Here is a 22,908-nt window from a genome sequence, read left to right on the forward strand (position 1 = left end):
TAATTAGACCTCTCCAATTTTGTAAAATCCAAACTGAAACTTCAAATCATTTCAAAAGAATAAACGGGAAGACTCTCAGATAACTATATAGAGCATTAGCTAGCTATTTTGAAAAGAATTCCCACATCATGGGCTCTAATAGTCATGTATTTATATAGCAGGACATCATATGTCACTGATTATTCTACAAGTGCGAACTTACACGAGTACTACATACTAGTACTTCGTATATTTCTAATTGCATATGAGTTGGTAAAATATATATACCCAGCAACAAGCATCAGAAGCAGAACAAAAACTGTAGAATCAGAAAGCAATCTTCAGATGATCATCCAATTACATACACTAAAGTACCATAGATTAGTAAGGGAAGCACTTCCAGTATAACCATTCCATCTCCCAAAAGAAAACTTCTCCTTACAGATATACGCCTGTCTAGCCAACCTTTTGGAGTAATACACTCATGCATCTATGCATGTCATTAAACTGCGCCATACGCAAGTAAACATCAACAATAGTTGTTATCACGGGATCATCATGATCACTGCATAAGCCATGATTGAGTCAAATAGGCCCCAAAAGTGCAATAATAGGGTGTCAATTGCTGATCAATCAAAGTTATCAATCTTGATTGGAGTAATATCATCAGCCACTTTGAAGTTTCCTATTGTGCGCGCAAAGAAGACAATCTGTTGCTCAAGGGTAAACTTGATGTTTTCAGCCTGTGCATTTTTCAAAAGTATAAAAATTCCCATTTGGGTATGCATAGTTACATTTCATATGATAACAAAAGTTTTTAAAAATGAAAGACCATCATCTACCTTTCGAAACCCATGTTGTTCACCTTCATACTCAACAAGGGCAACAGGCAAGCCCTTCTCCTTCAACGCTTTGTAGATTGCTCGAGCTTGATCAGGGGGTACAACCTGAAAAGTGTTCATGATATATAGTACAATTTTAATTATTTTTTTTAATTAAAAAAGAAGAAATATAGAATGCCAAGCTCATAATACAAGAGATAAATTCAATAACCAGAAAATCACTCCCATCACTTTTGAGTTTCAACAATTAATTAAAACCAGTAGGAAATAAGGAGTACTTAAAGATGAGGTCTCAATTGGATAATTATTAGAACCATAAAAAATAAAAATAAAATAAAAACACCTCAAGGGGTGTTATGTCAGAGGCATATCTAGTATAGGTTCAACTGAACCCGTACTGGAATAAACAAAAAAAAAACCACCGTGCAATGGTGTGATTTAAGTTGCGGGTTCAAGCACTATGAGAGACATTTTTTTTTTTTTTTTTTTCATTCTCATTTCAATTTTTCTTGCACTATGTTAGGATAACAATTAAGAAGGGAAAAAGAGGGGGAGGGGGAAGAAAATGAGTGAAGAGAAAGGGAGGCAAGGGGAGGGTGAGTCGTGTGTGACCTTTTTTCCTTCAAAATCTCAACAATGGAGGGATTCGGTCTATTAAAAATGTGAGGGAAAATGTATTTCTCCATTTCCTTTCCCTTTCCTTGCCCTATGCCTTATCCAAATAAGGAAAATATTATCACTCACTTTCCCAACCCTCCCTGTCCACCCAATGTTTCTATCCAATACACATGTTAATAATGATAGTGCCAACAGGTTTTTATAGCTTCATTATTTTATTCATTTCTTTTTTAATTTTTTGCTATTTGCTATATAATTACAAGATACCTTTTTAATACTTGCAACAATTCTCTAAAATGGAAAAGTTACAATACTTACAACGTACTATAATTGTAATTTATTTTAGTGAAAGTTTTACCATTACCCTAACTTAGAACACTCACACCAGTAAGCATTTTTTTTGCTCATGAGCAAAATTGATGAGCAAAAGTGGTAGAAATGTTACTACATCAATGAGCAAAATAAAATATGCTCATGAGAAAGTTAGAATTTGCTCATAGGATGAGCAAAATTGAAGATGAATAGTAAATACGTGGGCCCCAGAATTCATCCAAAATTGATGAGCAAAAATTGTAGAAATGTTACTACATCAATAAGCAAAATAAATATGCTCATGAGCAACTTAATTATTTTTTGATCACTAGTGGGATAAAATTTCCTCATCAAAAATGCTCATGAGCAAATTTGGTTGGGAAGAGAGAGAAAGTGGCTAGAGAGAGAATGAGCAAATTTTTTTTTGCTCACTAATGTGAGTGCTCTTAAAGCTCATGGCCCACTTAATTTTACTCCTAATAATCTCTCAACCCCATTTATGTGTATTAAATCATGTGAGTCTCACTTTTCTTAAATATCGTGAATGTGTAGTGCAAGTATTAACCGGATGAAGTGTATAACCAAAACCCCAAATTAGTGATATTAAATTATAATAGGGGTAAAAAAAAAAAAAAGGATATTATATTCTTTTGTTGCAAAAAAATAATTTAGTTTTATTTATCAAAAAGAGTAGCTTAGGCTATATGAATCTGAACCCATAAGCTATACTTATATTTTAAAAAAGAGTAGCCTTCAATGAATTTGAACGCATAAGCCAAATTTTCAGGATCCGCCAATGTGTTAAGTTGCAAGCTCTGACCATCATATTCCACTATATCGTTGTAAATGTAATTTTTTTTTTTTAAATAATTTTACATTAAAAAAAAGATTAGGACCATACATTCCGTAATTTACTCTATTAATTTATGAAGATGTGGAAAGGCTCTAAACATGTGTAGTATTTTAATTCTTAAAACTTAAAATAATACCATGTAAGTTTTAAGATAATTTCAATTTCAATAATATGAGAGCATGTATAACAATATTTATCCGCAGTTAACGCAATGAGTTGTGTGGTTGTGCAATTTCAATTACAGTCACCTGAATACTCCCCAGGCTAATTTTTGCTCACTAGGATTTCCAAATGAGCAAAAAGATGTGGACGTAATGTGTGCATGATACACCCAAGTGTTTCATGGTCAATGGAAACCCATGTGTTTTGTGTCATACAATTTCATATTGAAGTTGAACTAATTTGGTAAGTAAAATTTCCAATTGGGACCTGAATTCGAAATTGTACTGATACATTTCAGACTGCCCAATGCCCCAATTACACCCCTAGTAACTGGCAGAGGAAAATTAGATCACAAATACCTTATCTTCCAATCCCTGGAAAAGGATAATTGGACAAGAAAATTTATCAACGAAGTTAATGGGTGATCTCTCATGATAAGCTTTTTCATCCCCTACAACAGCATAAAGGTTATTAGTTGAGTTAAAATCAAACTAATAAACAAAAAACCAATGATATGGAAAGCAAACTCTTTGAAACTTTCTATTTCAGGTTGAACAGAATAATTACCAACAAGATTGTCAATATAACGTGATTCAAATTTATGTGTTTCAGCTCTGAGTAAGTTTAAGTCAGCTACCTGTTCATCAACCGAGGCATGTAAAACAGGTTAGTGAGCCAAAAAAAAAGATATCAATTATGTTTCGGGATGAGGAGTGAGGCTTTATTGTTTCAATTTTCATTTGATAGATTTTATATATATATACTACCTCCGTTAACGGTTATTTGCAACATTTACTAAAAAAGGGTGCTACATATTATTTGCAACAAAATTATTTCTTTCCTAATGTAGTAACTTTTTTCTAATAAAATGACAAAAATACCCTCATTTTAAAATTATTTATACCTAATACTACAGATAATTACAAATTATGACAACTCTAATCTAATGTAATAATCTAAACTTTTCCCCCAAAAAATCTGATTCATCCATCTGTCTCCTCCATCATCTTCTTCCTTCTTCATTTCTCATCCATCATTTCTACTTCAAATTATCTTTCTCATCTCTCATTTTGTTTGGGGTGGTTGTTGGTTGTTTGTGGGGGTGGTTTGTAAGTGGGTTGGATAGATCTGGAATTTTTTCGTGGGTGTTGGTGGTTCGTTTGTGGGTGTTGGTGGTTCGTGGGTGGTTAATTCGTGGTTGTTGGTGGTTCGTTTGTGGGTGTTGGTGGTTCGTGGGTGTTGGGGTTCGTTTGAGGGTGTTGGTGGTTCGTGGGTGTTGGTGGTTAATTCGTGGGTGTTGGTGGTTCATAAGTGGCTATTTTGTGGGTGTTGGTGTTTTCCAGTAGCTGTTTCGTGGGTGGGTTTGGTTTGGGTTTTAGATCTGGTGGTTTTTGGATGGTTTTCGTGGTTCAAAGGTGGATTTCGGTGGTTCAAAGGTGGATTTCGGTGTTTGTGGGTGGCGTGAGTGGTGGTTCGTGGGTTTTGGGTGACATGGGTGGTGGTTCTAGGTGGTGTGTGGTGGTGGTTCTGGGCAGCCATAGTTTAATTGGGTTTGGTTTTTTTTTTTTTTTTTTAAATTTAATTAGTAGTTAAATACATGTCCATAATTTTCAATAATCATGTTTAAGAAGTTTTACCATACACATGTGTATATATACACGTGTATATATATATATATATATACACATTGTATATATATATATATACTAAAAAACAAATAAGCTGATATGTATATATATATATATGTATATATATTAAAAAACAAATAAGCTGATTTGCCAAAACATCAAAATAAAGGCATACTCATGTACAAGTGTTCAACTCCGGAATCAAGGTGTAGACACCATTGTAAACATGTTATGATGTCAAAGAAGTCACAAGCGCTTACTGCTATTACATTTAATACTTAAACTATGCAGTCCAAAATCAGTGCTTTATTTATTTATTTATTTTTAATGAATTTGGAGTTTTTCAAGTGATACAACGATTTTATTCTTGGCCATAATTATTTATGTTACGTGTGGCACTTAGAAATGTTCTCAGCTTTTGTTCTATTTTTTAGTCCTAGGTGAGTTAGGGTTATTTTCTTCAGTTCATTACAGGTATCACAGTCTTTGCACGAACTAAGGATGACTGATATCAGTCCTTAAGACAAAGTACCCAAACTTGTTTACGAGGGTTCCAACATATACTCCTTTAGCCTTAGTAAATTTACGACAGAACCACTCTGAATTGATTACTGTTCTTAGGGAGCATTAACTAAATTATACTCAATTGTTTAATCTGTGTTCTTAGTAACAGAGTCAAGCATCATATTCTCATATCACTCATCCAGTACATAAGATACAATAAAAACATCCAAAATATAAATATTATCCAAGATCATCTTTTTGAAAGTCAAACTAAAACTAACATCACTTCCAAACTGAATAAGCATGTAAATCAAAAGAAACATTGAATTTTTCCAAGTTGGTCAACAATCAGCACCTGTTGTTATCACAGAATTGACATACTTACACCATACAATGATGCCCCAGCTTTGAAAGTCTCCTTAAATGCAAGAGCAGCTAATGTTGTATATCCACCAGCAGAACCCCCAGTTATACAGAGTCGATCACCATCTACCTTTCCATTGTCCACCTGCCAAATCAAACAAATAAAATTTAATTTTAAAGCTTGTTGGACAACAACAGGTAGCAATGACTGAAAGAACTAAGGATAGAGCTTGCCAGAAATTTAGCACAACTGCAACAATCATTAACATCAACAATGCCCCAGTTATTCAACAAGCGCTCTCGGTATTCTCTTCCATAGCCTATAGAAAAAGGAAAGATAAAATTCAGATTGCAAAAAGGTTACTCTCAGTTACAAATTTATAATTTACATGAGAGTAAGAGACCGATAGTGAGCACTCTCAAGACCCGAGAGCATTTCTATAAAAGGTCAACGATTGACAAGAAAGGATGCATAAATTCTTTTGGGCAAGCATAAAAATTTAACTGGCATTCTTATGAAGGAAAGATTGAGAAATGGTAGAACTAACCTGTACTTCCACCATAATTAACATCCACAAATGCCCAGCCACGGCTGGTCCAGTACTGTATACTAAGATTAAGGATTCCACGAGCCTCTGCAGTGGGTCCTCCTAAACAAGTTTGGATATAATGGAACTGATCAGACTCATAAAATATGCATAAGCTTCTGACATCTAAACGGAACAATAATAAGCCTATTATTCCCAAATTTGATTTGATTTGTTTATATAAACCAGAAAGTAATTCAATGTGTAACCAAGAAAAACCATCTGTTCCTTAACATTCTTCTGTTTGTTAGGATACTTGCTTAAAGAAACAACACTTAAATTTCTCCCAAATTACAAATTGAAAAAGTACTATGTTTAAAAAAAAAAAAACAAAAAAAAAAAAAAAAAAAAAAAAATCCTACGTCTTAGGTTGTACATAGCTCAAGCAGATCATTATTAGAAACAAAATTGAATTATGAACTTGCTAGCCAAAACCTAAGCTCCAAATTAGCTCATTATATAGATACTAGACTTCTGACACTGTATTTCATTTGAATATTTAAATACTTCAAATTTGGCAAAAATCTACAGAAATAGATACTCTCCCGATAATTAATACATATGAAACAGAAGAAAGTATCCTTCTACCAGACTATATCTTATATTAAGACACACGGCACCCACCTGTCCAGAATCTTTAACAAAAGAATATTCTGTCAGGCTATTAAACCAAGACCCTTGTCCGACATAGTTACCCTAAGTCTGAACATCATTGATTAATTATACAGGGAAGGAAGGGTATGCCACAATTGATAATAGTGTATAAGCACATTGCATACATCAGTGTATTTCATATAGTATATGCAAAGAAAATTACACATACCATGACTTTTCAACAAAAGTGGAGGTTTTTCCCCATCTACAGCTTGATGTGCAGGGTTTGTGGGAGGATAGAAGTATGCATAAGCAGTTTGTCCTGTTATCCCAGTAGGGAATTCAATCAACTCTGGTAAGCTAAAATATGAGTCATATTTCGAACTTCCTGGTGATGAGGACCACATAATGCTAAAATCTACTGCTTTTCGTTTCTGATCATCTAAGGACACCTACTCACACAAAAAAGAAACAAGCGAACACGGTAAGTAAACAAACAGGATCCATCAGTAATCCAAGTAACCCAACATAGCAGCACTCTTGTAATTACAGAGAAAAAGGTGGGAAGATCATAAGAAATGCTCAAACGATAGTTAGTGCACCTTAGCCACCGATAGTGGAAGCGAAGCAGATCCACCCTCAATATACAAGCAATTGGGACCTAATGTCTGCATAAGAAAAAGGCAAATCTAAACTATCACACAATTGCTCAAGATGGAGCTTCTCAATCATCAAAAAAGAATACCTAGGGGAATGAGGTATTACAATATTGCTTATATCTGTGAAAGGGATATCAAGAAGAGACAAAGAGCTCTGAGCATCGTCAAGGACTCCAATATATGATCTACCTTTCAACCTGCAACACAATACCAAGAACTAAAAGCATTATTTTTCAGTAAGACAAGATAGACAAACCCAAAGACAATCATACAAATCTTGATAAAAAGTGAAACCCAACAATCAAACAAAGTTACAAGGTTTAAAGAGTTTATCGTTTTTTACATTTGTTGCAAGACAGTATACTCTAAATTTATAACAGAACAATGCTGTTATAGAGGGTAGAGATGAATTACTGTGCATACACCAGAACAATTCTCTGCACCAACATTAGAAACATACCTATAACTACAAGCAATTAAGTTCGTTCGATCATGACTTTTTACAACTTCATAAGAGTTCATGCCAAAAACCCACAAAGGCCTTGCGAACTCAGCTTCCATGGTGCAAAGAGCAATAACCTCATCTTTTGATTCAATCTGTCATCAACAAGTATACACATTAACAGTTATCAATACCAACTGCTACACATGAAAAGTGGCGCGCAACAATTAATATTTATCCATGATATGAACTACAATTCAATATATAATATATATCCACATAACAAATGAATATAAGCTCCTTGAGAGAGAAATAATGGTCCATTCCTTCTTTATTTTGTTGGATTATGCGGATCAAACATTTCAATCTTTCGATTAAGTAATATTGAATTAAGCAACTAAACAGTATCACTTCAAACACATTGCATTGTTAAGATTCTATCTTCCAGCTATACATGTATAATCGAGAAAATCAAATACCACTCCAACTGAAATTCTTGACATAATGAGGCTTTGAACTCGAAATTTGCTGATTTAGTACCAGATTGCCAAAAGCATCAGCTTCCAAACATCAGCAAATCAAAATAATCACTAATTGAATATGGTTGAAGATGAAGTTCAGCCTCAACAAACATAAATCATTATAGGGACCTATAAATAAAGGAAACGTTATAATTCTTATACTCTTACTAGGTACTGAAATAGTTATTCTATTCTATTGACGGGAAATAATATTAAAGTGACATCACAATTAATTAACCCCCTTTCATCCTCCTTGCATTGTCAATAACACACTTTATACCTCCCCAGTTAGTATTTAATTTTAAACTTAAGGAACTGAATTATTTGTGAGAATGTGAAGGAGACATTTGTGGTAAAAAAAAAAGCGTCCATTAATTAAATGCTTGATTTCACTTTTTCATGTATTTAACAATACAAATAGGAGAAAAGGAATTATAAACACCTTAGATTTAACCGAACTACAAGAACTTCTCAATCCAAACATAAAATAACACATGTTTGACATGTATAGACTGTTTCTTTATCTCTAGTTTCTCAATTTCAATTTGTACATCAAATTCAATAATGCCCACCATGCCTCTACATCAAGAGAAAGCAAGAACCACAAGTGAGCTTGTACATCATTGTCACCTAATCCTACCATGCCTGGTATTGTCAAAGGCACTAGGTTAGTTGTTACCAGCCTAAGTAAACTTAACTCACCAAACATACAGTCATTGACAAGAAATAAGTGCCGAATGTCACATTTCTATTCAATAGCCAAACATGGGCAAGATAACCTAGGGTCCCTCAAATTGATACCCTTTACTCATTAAAAGTGACACATTCTACCTCACAATCAAAGCCAATAAACTGCTGAGATTCACTCATAACTTTCTCCCTCATAATTTATTTCAATTTCTTTGCTTTTAGAAAGGACCACCAAAACCAAAAGGGTGATCTACAGTGTGCCAAGAGAAGTATGTGGCATTGTGGGCCTTGTGGCAATACTGTCATAGTGGTTTCATCTTTTTCAGCAACCCTAATGTCACATCCCACAAATCTGGTCTCCAGTAAGCACAAGAAGGGAGTCTAGAGATATTATAACAAGTAAACAAGCTACCCAGCTAATACTGGTTACGCATCTGGATTAAAATCTAAAAGCCTTACCCACTTATAGAGATTCCAAAATCCATTTTTCCTGTCAGTGATGAAAAGTAGATCACCTGTGCAAACCAATATACAGTATTAACATTAAGAATTGTAATACTTGACAGTTTTCTAACATATAGACTTTTGTCCAGTGCAAGTGAAGAGTGACTTAATTTAAGGCTACAGCTATATACAAGTGCTAGACCAGCCAAGGCAGATCCACCAACTTATTATAAAAAAACATCTTGTGGTTCTATTAATTACCAAAAGGAACATGTAGGAAAGATCAAACTTTAGTAACCAAACGAGCTTGGCTTGCTTACACCACTACAAGAAAAGCTTGAAGTTCATGCATTTCAACAAATCAAAGACGGTTTACAACTATCACAAGATTCACAATAATATTATCAGCTTTGCTTTAGCATTTGCACTATCAAAAAATAATAAAGCTATATGAAATATTTTAAATATAGTTCAAGTTAGATCAAGAAAACAACTGAGAATTCTTGATCTAATTCAAAACTCAAGAAGCCCAATAGTTTCCTAATGCCATTTAATAAGAACTCTAAAATAAATAAATAAATAAATAAGTACAGAATTCTAACAATAATGACTCCTAAATATTGCCATAAAAATAAGAACTCTACAACAACTACAAAAACCCTCTAAGAATATACTATGACACATTAGATAGAATCCATTATGACTCCCACCCCTCCCCAACCTAATAATAATGACAGTCATAATTCAGAAGGTATGATATAATTAATTTTCACTCTCTCATCATTCCTCCTCTGTTGATTAAGAAGAAAAACAGGTCGTTAGACTTGTACCCAATCTGCCACATAGATCATATTTTGAATATGATGTCTACATTCAATTGTAATAACTGCCTGAAGGTAGAGCTTTCTAGTCCCAAGCAATGCAATCATTTTAGTGGTCTTGTAGTGAAAAGTCTAGATGGATGGTCTCTCACAATGCTACACCAACATATAAGAGCACTATCAACAATGAGCAAAAAATGGAAAAATGGTTTCCTCGTTCTCTCTCTACCCACTTTCTCTCTCCTCCAATTCATGAGCATTTTTGTGATCATATTTAATTATTTTTATCCCACCAATGATAAAAAAAAAAATTACTTCACCATTCTCTCTCTACCACATCATTCTCTCTTACTTTTTACTAACACCCACTTACATTTCTGTCTACTATATGATTTTTATCTTTTATTTTTACTTACCTTGTGGACCCCACATAGTTACTATTCAACTTCAAAAATGCTCATCCTATGAGCATTTTTCATTTTGCTCATTAGAAAATTTGTTTTTGCTCATTGGTGTAAGTCCTTTTTTATGTAATTTCACCCAAACTTTTGCTCATGAGCATTTGTTTACTCATTGTTGGCAATGCTCTAAGCCACTTCACCTTCTGTGGCCATATTAACCACTATCACCAAGTTTAATACTGCATCATCTGCAACAGCAGCTTCGTCTTTGGCACACAGCTTACCAACAGATGAAAGCACACCCAAAGAATTTATCTCATCAGTCATCACCATTACAAACAAGATCTTTCAGACAATGCAGCAGGATCTGTTATCTGTTTGTACTGTTTGGCTATTCCTATAAACAGGAAGGTATATATATACTAGGATTCCACCAAATTTTGGTAGCTTTCACATTCAACCGGATTTTCGATTATCGATAACTACAAATTACAACATACACTTGGTTATAACTACAAATTACAACATACACTTGGTTATAACTACAAATTAAAACATACACTTGGTTACATGTAAATCTACATGCGACCGGGATTGTTTTGGACCTTTTGGTACTTTTGTATGATAATACCACATGCAAACTGAGCAAAAGCGCATAGCACTACAATAAAAGCACAAATATTACCCCATATTATAAAAGACCATTGGTGATAAATAAAAGTACATAGACAATTAGAAAGGAATAAAAGCACATAACATTAAAAATCAAAAATAATAACAAATACGAAAATACAAAAAATAAAAAAATAAAAGAAAGAAAGAAAACATACACACACATTGTTACATCATAAAAACACATTATCTATAAAAACATGTTGTAAGAACAAAAGATGTTTCTAGATCTATGACAATGTATATATTCTGCATATCAAATTTTCATTATATTTACTACTTCCTCCCTTCTATTAATATTGCAACAATGGACTTTTTGCACTATTTACTACTCTTGTTTGACTATATAATATGATTTATACGTTAAGCAAAATATAGTCATGTGGGATCTTGTTGGATTCGTCTCATAAATTACTTTCACAATATCAACTTTTTATAATTTTTACTCTTACACAATTATAGATATTTAGCATATAAAATATGCTTTGGGATGCGTAATTTCATCCTTGTTGCAATATTAATAGAACGGAGGAAGTAATTGATAATTAGATACTGTTTTTAAAAAAATGTGCATTGGCAAGTCTGCAGTCAAAATGTTGCATTTAACTTGAAACATAGTGAGTACTAGTGAGTAGTATTTCTTGAATTAGTATTGTCTTAGGTTTATTTCCATTTTCGATGCCATAAGGCTTATCATGAATGAAAAATTTTCCTTCACCGTCAAAAATATATATAAATAAACAAATAGAGGATTACACCAAGCAGCTTATCAACCTTAAATGCATATTGGATTAAATGAAATGAACACTTGAAATATACCATTCACTTACTAGACTGCAGTTCACATGCTAAACAAATTATTGTAGTAACATAGTAATAAGAAATAGCATTTTGGCAGTGCAAAACTTGATAAACAAATTTATTGATGAAATAAAATGAAAACTTGAAATGTACCATTCACTTACTAGACTGCAATTCACATGCTAAACAAATTAATGTAGTAACATAGTAATAATAATTAGCATTTTGGCAGTGCAAAACTTGATAAACAAATTCATTGATGGTACCTTCTGGTGTCCACTTAGGCTCAGTTGGAGACTCAACAAGGGTGTCATCCCCACCAGCAACACAGATGCGTTTGTAGACATCTCTACACAAAAAGTATTGAACAAGCAATTAAAGTAACCATGAAGACACAATAGGTATAAAAGTAGTTTTGAGATGAAGAATAGAAAATTATAAAGTAAGAAAATTACAATTGTACATGATGGAAAATGAAAAAAGCATATGGTAGTAATTCGTCAATTCAATATTTCTCAACAAAATAAAAAGACGAGATAATAATATTTTTTTTTTTGGTGAAAGACTACATCATTACATTACATTATCAGCATAATAATGACAATTTAAATAATACTTCGTATTTGTTAATGCATTCATCAACCTCCCAATACTCTTAACTGTCAACCAGATAGTTCTATCAATAGTGCCACAAGCCCAAGCCTAGAAGGGATAGATCAAGTATGACATGAGTACAGTATACAAAATTAATGCTCATGTATCAGTAGTATAACCTTCTCATAAATGTGAACCTGAGTATGGCAATGACCCAGTAGTGCATCCAAAAGTCACAACATGGAGTATGTTGACTTTTTAACGGTTACGGTTAACCAAACTGATAAAGATAGCAGTTAATGATTACGGTCATGGTTATTATTTTGAGTAAATGGCTAACCAACAAATTAAATAGTTTTTTTTTATTTTACTAAATTAATGCAACTATCCTTTCCCCTATAAAGATCCCAATTCCCCAAACACTCTTCAGCTGCCTCCAACCTCTTCATTATTTTCTTTCTCTGTTTCTCTTCACCAGAATCCTCTTCATCTCTTCACTGGAGTAGTGAGGCTACACCATCAAAAAATGTTGTTGTTCTTCAGGTATGCCTGCTCTCATTCAATCTGTTTTTCTCTTGGGTTTTCTCTCTCTCACTTAAGTCTTTTTTCATGAAATTATTGTAATGTTCTTTGTCTCACTTAGTCTTTGAATTTCGTCCTAATTAAAACCAATGGTCTTTTTTTGCTTTTAATTTAATGCTAGTCTCTTCACTTAGTCTTGATTTTCTTCTAATTCAGCCCTAATTGAGTGATATTTGCACTTGCTTGTTTTATTCATATGTTTTCTTTGTTCCTGCAGATTACTGTTAATGGAGAGTGTTGTTAATGACAATTTGTTGCCTGAGAGTAACAAATTGGAGAACCAATCACTTGAATCGGGGATGAAGAAGAAGCGGTTGTGGAAAATACCAAAAAGAAACTAATGTAGTGTTGAAAGGAATTTAATTATTATGAGTTAATGAATAACCTATAACAACCGTTTCTTAAGGGTACGCTTGCAGTAACCAAATTTGAATAACTACTATTATGGTCGGCCGTATTATTTCTCTCAAAACGGTATGGTCAATCGTAAACAAACCTCTTGTTTTCTCCTGTATAGTTTAACTAACAACATAATTGCCTTTTATACGTTTAGAAATAAGAAGAAACAGATAAATGAATAATAAAATAAATAACACACAACCCTGGGCTACATACTTCAAAAACTATGAGGTACTTTACTACTCAATTGAGCCCATATTCAGGTTAATAAATTTACAGTAGAATTAAAAAATTAAATGAGTAGACTACAGTTTGCCAACTAAGAGTATTAGAGGTAAAACTTCCATAAGGAAGAAGAATCTCAATTTTCTAACTTCTTGTTCTTAAGATTTTTATTAAAGCACACTCTGAAACCCTCCTTCCCAGTTCTACAGTAATACCACCCCTTCACCCCCCCCCCCCCAAACCACCCGTCCTATTTCCCCTAAACATGTAACCTTAGCAGATTTACTATTGTGCATGTTGGTGCACATGGCCAACCATTTTTAAGTAATAAATAAATAATTATGGTTATTAAGTTAGTATAAAAATATGAATACACATTATTGGACGACTATTGAAGAGGTAGTTTGGTGGTTTGTGTCTCCATTTAACTTCCCTAGATCATGGGTTCAATTCTTGTTCTCAATGTTAGAACTTCATTTTTTTATTTTTTTTTTAATGTTAGGAAAACTTTCCCCAAATCATTTTGGGACTAAGGCTTTGTTGTTGTTGTTTTAGTTGTAGGAAAACTTAAAATAAAATTAATTAATTAATTAATTAAAAAAAAATTGATCTTAACTTTAAAGAAAATTATTACTCATGTGTAAAATTTAGATTTTTGATGAACATGTTACATTTAATTATATGTAACCAATCAAATTGTCTTATGCACTAAGTTTTCATCTATTTACAATAAATTAAAATTACGCTAATAATAATCATCTTAAGCATACAAATTTTTACCATATCGACTCAGGATGTTTTTTCTCCTCATTTAATGTTCATCAAATGAGCAAAACTAATAAATTTTAGTTAAAAGCACATTAGCTAGCTAGATGTACCCAATAACAAGATAGAATCATTGTTATGACATTGTTATAAGTTTCAAGTTATTTTTATATTAACCAAAAATGTTAAGGGAATATGTTGTCGTCGGTAGGAAATTTTACAAGACAATATATTGCCAAATTTGAATTTATGGATGTCTCACCATTAGTGGTAATATACATCCATAAAATCTTTGATCCGCCATTGCATGTAGACATCATTATCCAGAATAATAAAAAAGTATTTTGACCATAATTGCACGAATGTTCATAAGTCGATGTCTATCAAAATTAAAAAGTAATTTCATGTTTCTGAGTAACAGTCATTTACAATCAATGTGCAAATAACAAGCTTGAGTATGTGCAACTGAAAAAAGAGGTAACAAAGTGGCATCTTACTCACCCATTTTCAGATATGTAGCCAACCCAAAGCTCTGATCTGTCCCACGGCATGTTGGGATGGCCCCACTCAATCCAAGCTATTCGCTCCCCCTTGGAATCCACACGTGGGAAAGCATAGAAATCATTCCCACTAACTAATATTTTAGGTTCTGAAAATGACAAGTTGACAACCCAGTAGAATGATAGTCAACAGCTCAATATCTAACATGGTTCTTGATTTCTATAAAAAAAAAATATTGAATGACTGAAAAAGGCGGACCAGAAACAGAACATGGCACAGGATATGGGGTAATTTTAGGTTCTGGAATAAACAACCTAATACATGCAGTAAACAAATGTATAGTGCTCGCAACCTGTGCACGCACACACACATACAGAAAGAGAGACCATGATTAATCCACCAAAACTTCAAAAGAGTATGTTACTTCCTTTCTTACCTTGAACATCATGATCTCCAAGGGTAATTGCTGCAATTGTGGTGATTGGATTTGAGTGACTTAGACGTTGATCTGGCAATATATGGAAGGAAAAAAAATTAATATATTTGGGTACAACATGATCAAAGAGACCCCCCCCCCCCGGAACCCCTTATAAAAAATAAAGAGAAATAAAGAAACCTACAAAAAATATGTAAAAAAAATGCAAATATTGTAGACAGAAAAAAATTGTGACATACCTTCCATGACAGTGATAAAACGAGGGAAACGAGGATCAAACACTCCATCAGCATAGCAAATTGTTGGCCCACCATAATCTGGAGTAATCGGAGACGGAGAAGAATCTACAGAAGCAAATGCTACCAATCACCTTACTAGATCCCAGTCCATCAGAAAGTAACACAAGCAAAAGTCATCATTACATCCAACCATAATGCATTCTACAAAGGAAATGGCATCCCCTCTAATTGCCTGCTACCAATTTAGTTTACATATAATAAAATAATTTTGTATAACAAGAATACAAAAGAAACTATTACCTATAGCATAAAGCTTTTGATTGTCAACTAGAACTGGAAATATATACAAGAATTTATGCCCCGCCATTAGAGACCTATGTGTGACAGGAGCATATCTATACTATTCCTAAAGCCCAAAGCAATCACATGCTATTTCTTCATGTTTCACTCGACTCACTCCCCATTCTAAATATGACATGACAATGGTACATTACATCCTTACTGATGCAACTAAAATACTCTTCACATTAAGAAAATGTATCCATCAAGATATGAATCCACAGCCAATTGTTAGAAATGTAAAGGCATCAAGTAATTTGTTGCTTATTTAATCACATCCATTTCTAAAATCCTAAAACATAAGAGATCTATATGCATAAAAATTCTGACAAATGCATTATCATCGATTACATTTACAGCCAATTAACAGTTATAATTTTATTATATTCAAACCATTTATCTCCATTTGATGTATGTAGTCTTTAAATTAACAATTTTGTAAAATTAATAAATACTTGTATACATTCATGCAGCATAAAATCACCCAGGGCATTGCCTAGGCCAATAACTATTTCCTTTTTACTTGTTAGAAGTTATAACCTCAATACATGGGGGGGAAAAAAATCAAACAAACAAACAAAAACAAAAACAAATTAAAAGATGTTCACGTAACTATATAAGCACGTTACCTCCGGGAGCAATTGACTGCAGATAGAGTCTTTGATCCTTATTATTTGAGAATACTACTTTATTTCCAGAAACTGCAAAGGCACCACCTCCATATTCCTGAGCACGCGAGCGAACAGAGAAGTCCTTGGGAGTGATGTCAACTGGCGCCATTTCGTCACTATCAGCCTCTCTAATGAGGACACCTCGTCTAACAACAAAATTTAAATTATTATCAAAGATTGAACAATTGCCATACATGCCAGTGATGCCACTAAACAAAATCTAATAGGGACATGTAAGGCATTATTAATTAAGCAATAAAGGAAAACCGTTTGACGGAGAAACGTGGCCGCATTTCGCTCAAAGATTTGAGGGAGATAGTGCATCTAGTTGTTCGCAAGGGTCAACTTGATCCTCTTCCCCATGATCCAAGATTAGGGAACCCTAGGAGAGCCGCGACTCCAACTACTGCCCATGTACGATCCATACTAGATCTGACCAACTGCCCATCCTATCTCCTCTACGTTCTTGACAGCCCATCTTTGTTTTGTCTCAGTAGAGTCTTTCAGTGGCATGTTTCGGTCCTCTTCCCCATTACTTAGAAAAAGTGAGCCACTAGTTCAAGTACAAGATACTATCATTACCGCCTGGACAATTAGATATCCAACCCGTAATCGCAATAATATTCTTCACATTTGCATAAATAGATAGCAAGTAATCCCTCTTTCCAGAAATAATCTTCCTATTCCTGTTTAGAATGTCCGCAAATTCATGTTACATAAATTGGATAATTGTTATACTCAACCATGTGATGTGGGCCCCTCCACTACCTTTCTTACTCTCATATTCTAACTCCGCCCTTTCAAATTCCTTAATTTGCGTGTCCAAACCTAAAATGAAGATTATTTGTGGACCGAGGGAGTATTAAGTTCTTTTGTGAAAGGCAACCTTTAAAACCATAATTTCTATGTTATAGATTTCAAGATGTGAAAGAGATAAGCTTCGACATTTAAATTACTAACTTCCATCCCATAGTACAGTGTGTGTATTCTTTTTTAGATGTCATAAAATGTTATGCCTATTTCCAATAAGCCTTTTTTTATTCACGTAATTTTACCATAATACACCTATTTGTTTACCTTTATCATATAAAATACCTTTAATTTTCCCATATTTCCATGCCATTATATAACCATCTTTCAATACCAATATACCATACAATTACATTTGGAAAACAATGTGCAAAGCACATGTCAGATAGCAACTAAAGGGCTAATCCGAGCACCAACGTGTTACACGTATAGGAGATAAGAAACGGGTTACAGTGAAGGTGCAGTTCTTTGATGAAGGGACTGAATGTTAGTGTAATGCCGAGCTTACATAGCTGATAGCTCATCCTATTTAAATGAAATTTGTTCTTCCTATCGGTGATCAAAGATAAATCATATTAAAGTCATTGGCAGATGATTTTGTTCAATCACTCGAGCAGATATTCTGATTAATGGGAATAAAACAGCTAATGAACACATCGCCCAAAAAGGAGCACTAGGGAGTTGCAAGTTGGCAAACAGAACTAAGCAAAAGCTTATGTAGCAATATGTTAGGCCCTCTAAGTAGGAAATGGATCTCTCATTTTATAACACACTTGCACCCTTAGTTCACTCTCCATCCCACTTCTCATGACCAAAATGCTGATAGAATTGATCGACATCCTAACAAGCCTAAAATAGAAGGATGGAAATGCCGCAGCAAATTTTCATTCAAGGGCTTAGCCAAAAATAAATAAAATCCCACAAAACATTATAGGGGTCGAAATTGAAGAAATGTCCACAACCTTTAATCAGTGCTTGTAGATTATTAGAGTTTTAGAAGGGAGTATAATCGACAGGATATCGATTTATCACATCATAACCGAAGCACCTCAACCAACAAGCAACAGAAGAACGCTGCAATAGAGTGTAATCCATCATAGACACAATGGTGTCCTATTAACATCAAATGGAGCTAAAATCATTCTGAGTTCACTAGCTACACTACATAAGTCATAAGCTATGATGAGAAAAAAAAATAATAATGAGCTTGGACTTCATCTATGAAGAATTATTTCATAAGTATGACCAATTTGAATCTAATTAAAGATAAAGGCAATACCTTAGAGGTTACAAAATTAACCGAAACGGCTCTAAATCGCGTTGGATGATGTAAGTACAACTAATCTCCTTGTTCAACTTATTTCATTCTTTAGAATCAATTCCATAACATTGTAAACTTCATAGATTATCATTTCACGAATTCCAAGTAATAGAGCAACATGATCATGTAAAATAACATCAATATCTCTCTCACTAATTCAAAACACACTAAAATTTAGGGTTTAAGCATTAAAATCAACAATTAACATCAAAAAATGTAATACAGATTAAATTATGATAAAAGGCAAGAGGAGTTACCCTCCTTCAGTAGGACGAGATTCAAGCAAAATAAGGCGGCCATGACCGTCGACGGCGACTCCACCAAGACGCTTCTCACCGCCGGCAATAACATCGGCGGTGATCGGCGATTTCCAAGAGCCGTAAGGCGTCGTATTCTTCGCCGCCATTGTAATCAAGCTTCGGCGAGAGGTGGTGGAAAACAGACGGCGTTGACGAGTGAGAGGAGAGCGAGCGAAGTTGAAGAGAGTGAGTGAAGGAAGAGAATGGCGGAGACGAGATGAATAGCGAAGGGAGTTAGTTAGACCAGTGGTTACTACTGTTGATAAAGCCATAACATTTGCAATAGGGACTGGTCTTTTGAGTGTTGACTCTTGTGTTTTCTTTAACAGGAAATTTTGTTAATTACTATTTCCAAAATAGAGGCTTTGTAAATTAATTTTTTGAAGTTGTGGATAAAGCCATAACACTTCAAATTTTCATTTTTTTGAAGTGTTCAAAACTGATGACCCTGTTGATTTTGAGGCTGCGTTGGAGGGAATTGATACGATGGTGACGAGTGAAATGAATCAAAAGCTTTCCGAAGAACCGAGCTTTAAGGAGATCAAGCTAGCTTTATTTCAGTTGCACCCAAATAAGGCTCCTGGTACTGACGGTATGCATGCTTTATTTTTTCAAAAATTTTGGCATATTGTTGGTTCTGATATTATTGCAATGGAGAAAAATTGGTGGAGTGGTTTGATTGATATTACTGAAATTAATAGAACATGTATTATTTTAGTTCCCAAATGTGTCGAGCCTAAATACATGTCGGAGTTTCGGCCAATTAGCTGTTGCAATGTAATTTACAAAAAAATATCAAAGACTTTGGCAAATGAGCTAAAGCCTTTCTTTCAATGGAATTATTTCTGTAAACCAGAGTGCTTTTATCCTGGGTCGCTTGATTACTGATAATGCCCTTATTGCTTTTGAGATTTTTCACTCTATGAAGAGGAGGGGTGTAGGGAAAGATGGTACGGTGGCTCTTAAGCTTGATATGACAAAAGCTTATGATCGTGTTGAATGGTATTTTTTAGAGAGAGTTATGCAAAAGATGGGGTTTTGCAATGGTTGGATTCGAAAAGTGATGGATTGTCTTTCGAGTGTCTTTTTTTCTTTCAAGGTGAATGGTGAAATTTCGGGCTCTATGATCCCATCTAGAGGTCTCCGTCAAGGGGATCCAATTTCTCCTTATTTGTTTCTATTGTGTGTTGATGCTTTTTCGGGTATGATTTCGAAAGCAGTACGGGAAAAGAAAATTAGCGAGGCTAGTGTATGTCATTATGCTCCAAGAGTATCTCACCTATTTTTTGCCGATGATAGTATTCTTTTTGCAAAAGCTACTCTGCAGGAATGTTCGAAAATAGCTGTATTATTAGTTCATATGAGAGAGCATCTGGTCAGAAAGTTAATTTGAGTAAGACGGAGGTCGCTTTTAGCAAGTATGTCACTGGCGAGAGGAGGAAAGATATCATTGACACCTTGGGCGTTCGTGAAGTGGAGAGACATGAGAAGTACTTAGGTTTGCCAACTATGATAGGTAAACCAAAAAAGGCAATCTTTGCTTGTTTGAAGGAAAGAATATGGAAGAAACTGAATGGGTGAAAGGAACGATTACTTTCTAAGTCGGGGAAGGAAGTATTGATTAAGGCCGTTACTCAAGCTATCCCAACATACATGATGAGTGTTTTTCAGATCCCGGATGGTTTGATTGATGAGATTCACACCTTATTATGCCGGTTTTGGTGGGGTTCTAGAGAAAACGAAAGAAAACTACATTGGCAAAGTTGGGAAAGATTGTGTGTTCCGAAGGCAAAAGGTGGGATGGGTTTTCAGGATCTCAAATGCTTTAACCACGCGCTCCTTGCTAAACAAAATTGGAGGCTGCTCACAAACGATTCTACATTGCTCCACAAAATTCTTAAAGCTCGCTACTTTAAGAATTCGAATGTTATTGATGCTCTTAGGGGTAATGATCCAAGTTATACTTGGAGAAGTATGTGGGGTGCAAAGGGTTTGTTGCGAGATGGTCTAGCATGGAGAGTTGGTGATGGGAATAGCATTCGGGTTTGGAAGGATCCGTGGGTTATGCAAAAGGGGAAGCCTTTGGTGTTGACAAGGCCTATCGGTGCTGACGAGAATATGGTGGTGCATGAGCTATTTCTGGATGGTGGCCGTGAGTGGGATGTTGCCAAGGTGTGTTCATTAGTGTGGGGGATATAGGGGCAAAAGTTCTAGCAACACCCATGCCTTTCTCTAGACAAGATGATAGTGTGTTTTGGTGGCAAGTCAAGGCGGGGCTATACACAATGCGCTCTGGGTATTGGCTTGCTAAAGGTGGTGAAGCGAGTGAGCTTGCTGGTATCCCTGATGATGAGGTTTGGAGGATGGTATGGAGAACTCGTGGGCCACCAAAGCTCCTGCATTTTCTATGGAGTGCGGTGAAGGGTAACCTTGCTGCCAAGAGTAGGCTCGTGCAACGTCACACAATTAATGAAGCTTCCTGCTAGATATGTGGCCACCATGATGAAACAATTTGGCACGCCTTGGTGGATTGTGATGCGGCTGCTACTATTTGGGAACATAGTGAGCTAAAATCAAACCTGACAGACGCTCCTAATCACTCCTTCGCTGCGTATGGGCATGGCTATAAAGAAAGTGTGACGGTGAGACTCTTAGTACTATGGCTGCATTATTTTGGGCTACTTGGCGATGTAGGAACCTCATCATATTCGAGAATGAAAGACCAAATGCAATGCTCCATGCGGTTGGGTATTGTAGGCTTGTTCATGATTATCAATCCTATGCGAAGAGTGTGTTCCATAGAATTTCAAGTGCGGTTACGCAGCATAGCATTGCTAGTTGGAGCTGCCCCCAATAGGTACTATTAAAATTAATGTTGATGCTCATGTACCTAGTTATGGGATGGATGGGCTCGGTGTTGTTTGCAGGGATGCCGAGGGAAGGATTGTGGTTGCGGCAAAGAGAAAGGTTGTCATTGCAGCTCCGGAAGTAGTAGAAGCAATGGATGTGCGCTACGCCCTCATACTTGCTCATAGATTAGGGTATTCCCGAGTCATGGTAGAATCGGATGCCATTAATGTGATAAGGGCTGTGAATTCGAAGGAGTATGGTCATTCACCCATTTATTCTGTTTATGATGATATTTGTGTTGATAGAGCTAAGTTTGAGTTTGTACTTTTTCACATATTAAACGTTCATGTAATATCGTGGCTCATCTCATAGCACGATGGGAAACGGGTGAGAATGTGGAACTTGTATGTTTATCTTCCTTTCCCCAAGGCATCTCATCTTTGGCGGAAATGGATTTGATTTAATTTAAGAAATAAAAGCTCTATCATTCCTTCAAAAAAAAAAAGGATAGAAAGAAACAAATTAATCAAATAACATACACATTAGAAATTAAAAAAATGCTACATACACATTAAAGCATTTTACAACCAAAACCTTATTTTTCAAATTTATTTGTTTGTTAGAAATATTTTATTATATTCATAAGAAAAACTATGCAAGGGTTATATCATATATCTCTTTTGTTTTTAAAACAAAACCTCCTTTTTCAATTGTATTTGTTTGTTAGAAAGATTTTACTATATTTATAAGAAAGACTATGATACACATAGGGTTATATCCGATATCTTTTGATTTTAAACATACAATTTATCAAGGTCTATTTTTCACACGTCATAAGTACTTGTATACTTAATAAGACACCTATGCTATCATTTAAAAATTATACCAAAAATAAGACACATATGCTTGGATAATCTTTATTCATCTCATCCTAAAGTTAAGATCATAATTTACAGGATATTAGACACTTATTCAAAATATTAG

General features: G+C 34.6%; 1 protein-coding gene across 2 annotated transcripts; it reads right to left on the bottom strand.

Moving 5' to 3' along the window:
* Nucleotides 1-106: 106 nt before the first annotated feature.
* On the bottom strand, nt 107-19,354 carry LOC145614802 (peptidase uncH-like). Of its 2 annotated transcripts, XM_081669867.1 has the most exons (18): nt 19,033-19,354; nt 16,603-16,790; nt 15,635-15,739; nt 15,396-15,467; nt 14,960-15,107; nt 12,160-12,242; nt 9,214-9,269; nt 7,562-7,698; nt 7,208-7,298; nt 7,045-7,110; nt 6,672-6,894; nt 5,810-5,911; nt 5,496-5,581; nt 5,284-5,406; nt 3,334-3,403; nt 3,126-3,217; nt 822-926; nt 107-722 (listed from the first exon to the last, which is right to left on the bottom strand). In XM_081669867.1, exons 1-18 carry the CDS (start codon nt 19,344-19,346, stop codon nt 609-611), a joined length of 2,175 nt encoding a protein of 724 aa, XP_081525993.1. In that variant the 5' UTR covers nt 19,347-19,354; the 3' UTR covers nt 107-608. The 2 variants fall into 2 exon arrangements, 1 of the variants encoding a protein (XP_081525993.1); XR_014107164.1 differs by lacking the exons at nt 107-722; nt 822-926 and having other exon boundaries at nt 3,186-3,217; nt 5,280-5,406.
* Nucleotides 19,355-22,908: the final 3,554 nt, after the last annotated feature.

The sequence above is a fragment of the Chenopodium album genome, chromosome 25 (genome assembly GCF_948465745.1).
Source record: "Chenopodium album chromosome 25, dcCheAlbu1.1, whole genome shotgun sequence".
NCBI classification, from domain to species: Eukaryota; Viridiplantae; Streptophyta; class Magnoliopsida; order Caryophyllales; family Amaranthaceae; genus Chenopodium; species Chenopodium album.